The following is an 11,471-nucleotide window of genomic DNA, read 5'->3' as shown; positions in this document are numbered from 1 at the left end:
TATTCTCATCTGCCCACCCCTGTAACCTGTGTAGCTCTGATTGCAGCCTATTTCTCCCTTCTAGCATCCCCACATCCTCCCACATCTTAGTGTCGTCAGCAAATTTGAACAGGGTGCTTTTTACCCCCTCGTCCAACTCACTGCTGAAGATGTTGAACAGTGAGGGCCCAAGGACTGAGCCCTGCAGAACCCCACTGCCCACATCCCTCCAGGTCGAAAATGACCCATCCACCACCACTCTCTGGGTGCAGCCCTCCAGCCAGTTGGCGACCCATTTGACTGTGTACCCATTTGACAACACCACAGTCCCCCAGTTTCTTAATGAGAACAGGGTAAGAGACAGTGTCGAAGGCCTTCCGAAAGTCCAGGAAGACTATGTCCACTGCTACCCCTGCATCTAAGGATTTGGTGACCTGGTCGTTCACATTCAGTTTGGATAAAAGGATGAACAATATTTTGAGGTAAATATTTTTCTTCCAATCATTTTTCTAACTTGTCCCCTATATGCAATGTGTTTCTTGACTTTCAGTCCAGTGATTTCATTGGGATCATGAATATATGCAAGTTCTATGAGATCAGGTCCATCACTATTTAGTAATATTTAATTTTGCTATTCTGATTTGCATTTTCCAATTTAATTCCAATTGAAACCAGTGCTTTTTCTGTATGTTTGAGAATTGTAGCTTTTTCTCTTTCTTGGAAAATTAGCAAAATATTAGTGGTTGTGTAGGTTGTGTGTGTGTTCTGTCTTCCTATTTCTATGTTCACTGTTTAGTCTGTTTCCACACATGATTATGAATGAAAATACAACCATAGATTGCTTATATTTGCCTCTAGTATGTCTTAATACAAGCAGACAGGTAACCCATGCACCTTTTTGGTATGTTGTGAAATATTAAGGAACCTAGACTGTGACAAATGGAAGACCGCCACTACAGACCAGTTGAACAGGTGTACCATTTATGATTACTACCACCACCAGAGGTAACAGCCACTTACAAAATTCGTAAGTAGTAATTAGTATTTACAACCAAGAGAAAAAGTAGGTTGAAATTGCTGTTCTGCAATCTAAATATGATGCAATAAAGGTGCTTTGGGCAAATAAGCTCTTATCTTTACTTACTGACCATCCCCAAAACAGTAAACAAAGCCATTGTCTTTAGAAAAAAAGAATAGCTCTGCCACCATAAACATGCATAGTTTCCTAGGGCCAAATTCCCTTAAGATCTGTGGGTGCAATTCCCTTTCAAGAGAGTGGGACTTCAGAGGAGAACTTTTCTTAGCTGGAGGAATTTCAACCCAGGTACTTAATGACTTCTAAAAATAAAGTATGGTTCTGCAACTAACAGTAGCCCAGATCTTCTGCTTGGTATTTGAAGAAAGGCAGCTCCCTGCAAACTCAATTCCAGAAGCAAAACAATTAGAGGAGGAAGAGAAGGGAACACCTACTCTTGATTCCTCCTTCTAGACACACAGCATGCTGCACTTAAGCTTGAAGCTCACTGCAGTTCTTTTTTCTTGTTCTAGGACAGAATAATTAGACTGATCATGTCAAGCTTAATGATATTAAATGGCAGCCAAACAACCCTTCATGAAGAGTAACATGAACCTGCACAAGATAGTCATTGGGGATCGCTGCCCCGTAAAATTCTGCTTTTGTTTCTTAGTAATCCCTACCTCCCATTATCATCCTTTCCATTTTCTTGGGATTATCCAGTTTCCAATTAATATTATTATAGTTAACTAACTATCTAAGTTTGGTATTTAGGTATGATGTGAGAGACATAATTTAATCTCAGAAGTTTAATATGACTTTCTGGGACACATTTCATTTTAGGTTCTTGACCGTTTTCCCCTGGAGCAACTGGTGTAGCAGAGACGGATTATGGAACTAAATGGAGCGCTAATTTGATACTGTAGTACCCGTCTTTCTAAAACTAAAGAAAGAATGGATTTTCAAAGTTTTCACTCTTGGTCTAACTCTACTTTGATTCAAGTTGATGGTAAAACTCCTACTGCTTTCAGTGGGAGTAGACTTAACATACAGCAGGTGACTATTTCTAAAATGAGAGAACAAAACTGCATTCATAAACTCACAAATGGGGATGTCAGGAGACACTTCCCAGCTAAACAAATAAAACACCCAAACCCAAATGCAGACATATGTCTGTCATGTATTAGCAAAAAGAAAAGATGTAAATACATTTTAGGTTATATAAAACCTTGAAGTCTTAGATGCCTTTCCACCTGTCTGATCTCAGCTGGGTGGCTTTCTTTAGAGGTGGTCCATCAGTGAATTTGTGTGAAGTGAACTGAGAGGCCTGCATCCCTTCTGGCAACAATCACTCCACAGCATGTATCCTCTTTGTTTATTTCAGATCCCAACTAATTAAAAGTGGAAAGAGTTCTCCCTCATGTCCGTCTCCTATTTCTGCTTTTTTTGAGAAGCTAGGTATTGCTCTATTATTAATGGCAAACTCTATTCCAGAAAGCAGGACAAGTTAAAAAAGCTATGACTTATTCCTGTAAGATCAGGAAATGCCTAAAATAGGCCTTCTTCCTCTCTTCTGGCCAGAAGATTTATTTTCACCAGTGGGCTTACGTAGAGTCCAAGCACTTTTTCTTTGTCTGCTGGCAGGAAATATAACACCCCCCCCCCCCCCATTTACATGGCTCATGAATTTACGTGCTACTTTACATACACAGGCAGATTTCCTGCTCAGGAAGTCTTTTTAGTAATAAATCTCTAAAATCAGGTTGGATCAAGCCAGTACTGAATAGTAAACCCCACAGCTGCTTCTCTTGTTCTTTTTTTGCTGACCTCATGAGTTTTACAGAACTGGAAGCATCCGGCCTTTTTAAGTTCAAAGATAACTTGCCAAGAGAAATATGAAAGTCCAGTGTGTTGACTCTTAAGTCTAATTATAGCATTTTAAATGCAGATCCTATTTTAGGAACAGAATTTCAAAAATAAAACTTCTTATAGTTCTAATATTAAAGCATAAGATACAGAAAATAATTTGTTTTCTCTCTGTTTTGCATATCTGGCAGCATTTTATATATATGCAGAAGTGTAACTAGGTGGTATGAGCAAGGCACTGAACCTGATGCCAACTTAGAGGGGATACCATAATGCCCTCCCCTGAGTCTTTGCTATAGTAGGCACAGCCCCATGATGTCCAGCCATAGAAACCAGACATAGTGCAATAATGCATTGGGGGTGAGGGGTCAACCAGAATGGCACCTGCCCTCTGGACTTCTGCCACAAGAAGCATAGCTCTTCACCCAGTAGCATTTTTGGGGGGCCAGGGAGGAACAGGTCACCAGGCGCATGCCATAGGGCTGCTGCAGCTGAGGCTGGACATTAGGAAGAACTCTCTCACTATGGCTGGTTAAGCATTGGAGACTACCCAGAGAGGCTGTGGAATGCTTGGACATTTTTAAGTACAAGTTAAACAGGCACTTAACTGGGATGATCTAGTCATGGCAATCCTGCCTTGAGCAAGGAGTTGGACTAGATTTCCTGAGGTCCCTTCCAACTCCGTTCTAGAATATAGTTGGGTTCACTTAATTTGCCATTTGTGCAACGTGAAACCAGAACAATGCTGACAAATGAATGCAGAAGTACAAAAATAAAGAGAAGAATATGGGAAGAGATATACTACTTGAAACTATTTTTAAATTCCTTTTAAAGATGCATCAAATTTTAAGATGACAGTGTCCCTTAACAGCAGATCTTTGGAATATGTAGTCAGTTAGCTATTCTGGGATTTGAATTTAGATAGAGATTATTCTTGTTTTCTTTTCAAACACAAACATAATGTTGCAAACTACTGCAGTCTTGCCACTAGCCTCTTTCCCTATAGCCCTACGTTTTTGAGTCATGCAGTTATGTGTGGTTTTCATTAAAAAAAGGAATTACTTCTGGAGAAGATGATCTCTGAAGACTCAAACACCTGAAGGCAAATTAAAAGAACCCCAAATTTGATTCTTAAAATCTCAGTAATATAAAGCTAATGAGGGCTGTTAGCACCTGGCTGAGGATTTTTCAGATCTTGGGCTGGCAATACTGCCAGCTTCTCCCATCACTTCTTCAAATTACCCTTTTCCCTTTTACAATGGTTCCCTGCAACTTTTGGGGAAAATACTCTATGGCTCCAAGATTGTCCAACAGACACCTCTCTTATAGCCATCAGGCTTTTTGTGCTAACTACTCCCTTTTCTTTCCAGTTAAAGTTAAGGGGAAAAGGGACTTCATAGAAGCAGGTTCTTCAGCCCCCAAAATGTCTCTCTCTGGAGCCTGGTTCCTGATGAACTTTTATCAAGGTTTTATTTTGGGGAAGCTGGTGTGAGGCCAGAGGCAGGCTTCATCAGTGAACCTTACGCTGAGCATCATAGGAATGGTGTGGTAATGCTCAGACTCCTTTCCAGCAATAACTGCAATGTTCCTTGTGTGGAGAAAAGAAGCAAGTAAGTGGATTTAGCTTTATTGGCATCCTGCTCTTCCTAAATCAGCCCCCCCAGACTCCTATGACTATTTTAAACAATCAGCTGAACAGGGACCATGGTTAGGGTGGCTAGCATGGAGGACAGTCAGGTTGGCCTCTGCCCTCTGTTGATATGAAACCAGGCCCCTTTATGACATAAAGGTGGAGTTTTGTATCAATAGAGGACAGAGGACTACCAAGCATTGACCCTGAGATGTTGCAAAGTCACTTGGAAGGACTGGATGTGTTTAAGTCGGCAGGCCCAGATGAGCTCCATCCGAGGGTACTGAAGGCACTGGCTGATGTCATTGCACAGCCACTGGCAAGAATATTTGAGCACTCGTGGCGCACGGGCCAGGTCCCGGAGGACTGCAAGAGGGCTAATGTGGTCCCTATTTTCAAGAAGGGGAGGAAGGAGGATCCAAGCAACTACAGGCCAGTCAGTTTCACCCCAATCCTTGGTAAAGTCTTTGAAAAGATTTATTAAGGCTCATATATGTGAGAGCCCAGCACGAAAAATTATGCTGAGGGGAAACCAGCACAGGTTCACAGCAGGTAGATCATGCCTGACTAATCTAGTCTCTTTTTATGACCAGGTTACAAAACACCTGGATGCAGCAGTAGGAGTAGATATCGTTTACTTAGACTTCAGGAAGGCCTTCGATAAGGTATCCTACCCCATACTGGTAAGCAAACTAAGAGGCTGTGACTTGGATGATTACACAGTCCGGTGGGTGGCAAATTGGCTAGAGGGTCACACCCAGAGCATGGTGGTAGACGGGTCGGTATGGAAGGATGTGGGCAGTGGGGTCCCACAGGGCTCAGTCCTTGGACTGATACTCTTCAATGTCTTCATCGGTGACTTGGATGAGGGATTGAAGTGTACTCTGTCCAAGTTTGTGGATGATACAAAACTGTGGGGAGAAGTGGAGACACCAGAGGTCAGGGAACAACTACAGGCAGGCCTGGACAGGTTGGACAAATGGGCAGAAAACAACAGAATGCGATTTAAGAAGGAGAAATGCAAAGTGCTGCACCTAGGGAGGAAAAATGTCCAGCACACCTACTGCCTAGGAAATGACCTGCTTGGTAGCACGGAAGTGGAAAGGGATCTCAGAGTCCTAGCGGACGGACTCCAAGATGAACATGAGTTGTCAGTGTGATGGAGTCAGCAGCAAAACTAACTGTACTTTATCATGCATTAGCATGACAAAGAGAACCAAGGAGGTGGTACTTCCCCTCTATCAGACGCTGGTCAGACTGCAGTTGGAATACTGCATCCAGTTTTGGGCGCCATACTTCAAGAGGGATATGGATAACCTGGAAAGGGTCCAGAGGAGGGCCACTCATATGGCTAAGGACTTGCAGGCCAAGCCCTATGAGAAGAGACTAGGGCACCTGGACCTCTTCAGCCTCCACAAGAGAAGGTTGAGAGGCAACCTTGTGGCTGCCTATAAATTCATCATGGGGTCACAGAAGGGAATTGGTGAGGCTCTACTCGCCAAGGTGCCCCTGGGGGTTACAAGAAATAACGGCCATAAGCTAGCAGAGCAGATTTAGACAGGACATTAGGAGGAACTTCTTCATAGTTAGAGTGGCCAAAATCTGGAATGGGCTCTGAAGGGAGGTGGTGCTCTCCCCTATCCTGGAGGTCTTCAAGAGGAGGTTAGATGGGCATCTGGCTGGGGTCATCTGAACCCAGCACACTTTCCTGCCTATGCAGGGGGTTTGACTCGATTGATCTATTGAGGTCCCTTCCAACCCTAACATCTACGAATCTATGACAAAGTAACAGGAAACCAGAATGTCCTCTATGGTGGCCACCCTAACATGGTGCCACTGGGGCAGTGATTTCCAACTGGGGTATTACAGCACCCAGGGGAACCTTGCGATCTTCTCCAGGGTGCTGTGGGGTGCCACACAATGTTAGGTCCGTTAAGGGTGTGAGCAGGATAAACTCAGAGAGCACATCTAGGAAACCACACACAGCCTCAAAAACCAGCTGCCCTGCTGTGGGCTTTCTGAGCTCTGCCAGAAGGATGGACCGGGTGTATGTCACCAAACACGGGGGGCAGCTAAGAGCTGGCAGCTTTTGAGGACAGCTTGAGTCTCTGGAGGGCTGCGCTGAGAGGCGCCGCTCCAAGGCCTGGATCTAGCAGCGGGGGTAAGCACGCTCCTGGACGCTCGGGCTCAGGAAGGGGAGCAGCTCCCCGCCCCAGGCAGAGGCGGTGGCAGAGCCACCAGGGCCAGGGGGAGGTCACAGGCCCCCCGCTCTGCTGCGGGCTCTGCCACCTGCTTTGTGGCCGCCCGAGGGCGAAGCTCCGTCCTCCTATCAGCCCAGGCGCTGCCCCGGGGCTGAGCCCGCTCCTCGCAGCTCCGTGCCCAGCCTGGGCCCCCCCGGCGGAGGTGGAGCCCTGGGCCGGGTTTCCCGGAGGAAGTGAGCGCACGGGGCTGGAATGCGGGGCCGGGCCGGGCCGGGCGGCTGCAGACGGCGCGGGTGAGCCGCGATGCCGCACTTCACCGTGGTGCCGGTGGACGACAAGCGCCGCGTGGACTATGCCAGCCTGGAGGGGCTGAGCTGGGTAGACTACCGGGACCCGCCGGGCGCCGCCGACCCTTATGACACGGCCAGCTCGGACGGTGAGTCCAGTCCCGCTCCCTCGGCGCTCGCCCAGGCATCCCAGGACCCGCGGCCGCCCTTTGTGTCGCCCCTGAGGAAAGCAGCTCTCGGCTTCCCCTTGCTTCCCGGCCCAGGGAGGCAGCACCGCGTGGGGCCGGGCGGGCGCGGGCGGAGGCGGCCCCGCACGGCTGGGCGCTGCGGCGACCCGAGAGGAGCCCGAGCGGCGGAGACGCGCCGGGGTGAGGGCGTTCACTCGGCTCCTGCCCGTGTCCTGCCGAGCCGAGTGGAGCTGAATCCTCCAAGTTTTGGAAGGCAGTCGGTGCGCTACAGGCGATATCTTTTATAAGATCAGCTAGAGAGTTGCAAAAAAACAAAAACAAGAACAACTTTCTTTGCAAGCTTTCCACCGCAGGCATCGGATAATGCAAAGATTGTAAACTTTCTCCCAAGTAGAAATGAAAATTCGTGTACTTCATAAGTTTCTACGTGGGAGAAAGTTTACAATCTTTGTATGCTCCAATGCCTGCAAAAGGGCACAGGTGCCCAAAAGCTTGCAAAGAAAATACGCTGTTTGCAACTCTCTAGTTGGCCTAATGAATAAAAGATATTGCCTCTAGCTAGCACACCGGCTGCTTGTATACTTGACCACTTATCCTTGAGTTTTGAAATGCTCCTTTCTGCTGTTGGCAAGCTTGAGGCCTGCAAAATGCCCGCTACTGGGAGGTTGGTGCTTCGAAAAAATCTTGCCTAAGGGCTGTTGTTCTTAGTCCTAGTCTTTAAAGGAGTGGTATGAAGAGAGGTCAAGACAGATGACACATGCATTTCTGGTCATAGTGGTTTTTCTTTGTTCTGCATCTGTTTGCAGACACAAGGCAGACATGGTGTCTAAGTTCTTCACAGTCACTTTGACAACACATTTGTCTTGGCTGATTTGAGTCGCACTTTTTAATTGAGAAAAAAGTCATTTTAGTAACAGTTCTTCTGATAGCCCTACAGTTGAAACAAAACCAAAGAGAAACCTAGACAAATATCTAATATCTGAATCACTTGTTGACAGTTTGAGTTAGGCTTCAAAACACAGTGAAAAGTAGCATATATTGGTTGTTCCTGGATGTGGCAGGATATTGTGATTTGTGAATGCAAGCTGTTTTTAAAAATGTGACAACCGATAAGAAATCCCGGGAGGTTTGTGCAAATATTTGAAGTGCTCTCTTAATTAAATAAACTCATGATAGTGAAACAACACTAAGCAATATAATCATAGGTTGCTGTTTGATTTTTTTTTTTCCCTCAGTGAGTTCTTATGCTTTTTGTCTGCAGTTCTGACAGCTATGTTTTATATAAAATCTTGTGCTTAAATAATTTAGCCAATACTTTAATAACTCATTTAGCATTGTACACGGGTTGTTTTTACATTTCTTTCATGAATATCTGCTTCTTGGTAGGTTTTAATGTATTTAATGTAAAAGGATCATGTGGGGAGAAAAACTTTTTTAATGGAGACGACTGTTCAGCTGGTGACTCATGTCAGTGCTCAGTCTCCAGGTGTTCTACCGTGAATTTTAATTAAAAAGCAGAATTAAAAGCATACATACGGTGTTTCAGGTGATCAATGCCAGAGATTCATGAAGAAGAGTAGTTCAGGAATAAAGTCGGCATTCCAGAATTATTCTGAAATAGTTGTAGCTGCAAGTGTTGTATTTTCTTTCCCTGCTATAGCTGTGCTAGTCAAGTTTTGCTTCTAAACAACTCCTTTATTGTGTCAGTTTAGCCCTCAGGAGAAAAATCTTTTCACAAGCATAGTAGGGGTATCTTCTTTTAAAAACTTTCCATGATACAAGAAGAACTTACATAATTTTAGGCTTTATAAGACTATGTTAATGAGCCATTCTTGCCCACAGGGTTAAGGTTTTAAGAACTAGACATGTCCGACCACAAGGCCTTCAAGGGGTGGCTTCCAAATAGGAACGCTGCGCTCTTGAAAGGCCATTGCAACCATTCTCAGTCCTTGACCCTCACTGTAAGGGGGAAAGGATAATTTTGTAGTTGGGATGGAAGCATAATTTGCAAAATCTGGGTTCAATACTGGGTTTAGCTAGAGGCTTCCTGGTTAATCATGGCTGAATTACTCTATACCTTAGTATCACATTTGCAAAACTTCTTTTCTTCTCTTCCCTCAGTCCTTCATGCAGTTCTCTACTGGATTTTAATTTTTAGTTTCTTCTGCTCGGTGGCTTGCTCAGTGTGGGGTAGCATCTAGTTGATAAATTATTGCAGTCCTGAAAAGGCCTTTTGGATTGAAGAAAGGGTAAGTGCTGTTTAGAGCTTATCCTTCTGCATAACACAAGTTTAAGTAACTAGCCCCTAATGGCTGTTAGCACTTTAGGATTGGAGGTTGAAAGGGTTTGCTCTCATGTGAGCCCATGTATGGTGGCTAGTATATAAAATGTGGAAAATAGATCTTTTATTTTAATCTGATTTAGGAGGTTGAAGTAAAAATTGTAGGAAAGGTCAGGTCCTAACTTCTTCCCATGATGGACCAACCCATCAGTTTCTGATCCCTTTTGTGCGGGGATTAGGATGGATCACTGGTACTGCTATAAATTACTGTAATTTGATCATCCTGGGTAGGAGTGCATGTGGCCTAGTTTTTGTCCTATTAAACTACTACTGAAGTCAATGAATGGGTTTATACCACAGACAGAAGGAGTACATGACTTTCAAAGTGGCTGTGAAAGCAACATGGCTTATAAAATACCCAACTCTCTCTCTTCCATGATATCAGATAGCTGATGTGTGCTGCCTTGTTTGTTTGTGCTACCTTTCAGACTGTGGCACAAAATTTTGCAGCCAACTGTATTGCTTTACTTTGAGGCTGACACAACTCTGGTAACTGAGTTGTGTCTTTTTGGTTGAGCTGTACCTTTCTTTACACTAATTATGCGGGTTGGTTTACAGGAGCATAAAGATGTATGGCTTTGCTACCCCTGATGACCCATAAGCTCCTTTTCTGTGCATCCACAGCAGGCAGGCTTTAACGAAGGCAGGATTTTCTTTTCCACTCTGGCAATTAAGGCCTGGGAAATAAAGATCTACTTTTCTCACTGGTCTCCTGATAAGTTTTATGACTTCCTGATTGCTGAGAGCAGAGTGCTTCAACCCCTGGTCTGTGTGGGCCAGATGAGTTTGTTGAGCCATGTCATCCAGCATACAGGGGTCCGTCCCCACAGGTCTGAAAACTTGGCAGCAGGAGAGCAGTGGCAGCAGTTGCTGCTCCCTTGCTGCCAAATTTCTGTACATCTGGGGAGACCTGCAGGCCAGTTAACAGATTGCTAGATTGGCAAGCGGGGGTGGCCCAGACCTGATCTGGTCACACAAGGGCTGGCTGGAGGCAGTATGAGCCCCAGGGAAGTGCTGACTTAGACTCTGATCTGATGGAGCCAGGATGAGAGAGACAGCGAGGGGCCCAACTAGGACTGAGGGAGGCAGTGGGGGGCTGAGGACTTGGAGCTCCAATCTAGCTGGCAGAATGGGGATTAGGGAGGAAGAGGTGCAAGGCCCAATCCTGGCACATGGGACTGGTCCCTGTGTCACTAATCTGGCCTGCAACACTGACATGGAGGACCCTCAAGTCCTCTTCTCTCATTTCTGGTTCCCAATGCCTCTGTTACTGCAGGGGGGCAGAAGAAATCCCCAGTATTGAGGAAACCTCGAGTTTGGGGGAATTCAGTGGGAAGCTCCTATTAAAGGCAGGCAGTGCCACATGAGTCTGTGGTGCCAGGTGGAAACCTGTGGTTCTGCAGACCTGGAGCTAGGGTTGCCAAACCTCCAGGATTGCCCTGGAGTCTCCAGGAATTAGATATAAATCTCCAGGAGACTGCTGAGAGTCACCCCGGAGATAACTGATAGGACATTCATTAAAATAAATATTAAATGTTGAATCTGATTTATATAGTAGTCCAGTGGATTTTTAAATTATAATAGTAATGCACATTTGCCTTCCTGATCTAAAGTCATTAAGGTCATTTTGTAATGTGCTGAAACCTCCCGGCAGAGATTCAAAGAGAGCTGGCAGTCCTGCGTGGATCGTGGCGCAGGCAGAGGGCAGGGAGGAACAGGCACGCAGGCAGTGCTCCAGGGGGTTCCGTGGCAGTTGATGATGGTGTGTGTGCAAGAGCCTGGCAGTTGGTGGGATACTCAACACCAGATAAGGTAAACTTTTGTGAAGTTTCATATTCAAAATATGCAGTTTTAGCTTGTGATTCTAACCAAACCTCCTGTGTTATATGGCCAACTTGTGAATATATACAAGAGTTGCCTGACAAATGATCTGGCACTGTATCAGGTTGCTCCATGTGGTCCAC

At 45.4% G+C, this 11,471-nt stretch overlaps 1 protein-coding gene across 1 annotated transcript in view; it reads left to right on the top strand.

Annotated features, from left to right (window-relative positions):
• The first annotated feature begins 6,810 nt into the window (after positions 1 to 6,810).
• SLC12A4 (solute carrier family 12 member 4) overlaps positions 6,811 to 11,471 on the top strand; it is a 112,752-nt gene continuing 108,091 nt past the window's right edge. The window contains exon 1 of the mRNA XM_090062079.1: positions 6,811 to 7,127. Within this exon, the coding sequence (XP_089918205.1) occupies positions 6,995 to 7,127 (133 nt within the window). The 5' untranslated portion in view covers positions 6,811 to 6,994. The remainder of the gene's footprint in view (positions 7,128 to 11,471) is intronic.

The sequence above is a fragment of the Crocodylus siamensis genome, chromosome 9 (assembly GCF_052110815.1).
Source record: "Crocodylus siamensis isolate JL-2025a chromosome 9, ASM5211081v1, whole genome shotgun sequence".
NCBI classification, from domain to species: Eukaryota; Metazoa; Chordata; order Crocodylia; family Crocodylidae; genus Crocodylus; species Crocodylus siamensis.
This window is presented reverse-complemented; position numbering and strand designations above follow the sequence as displayed.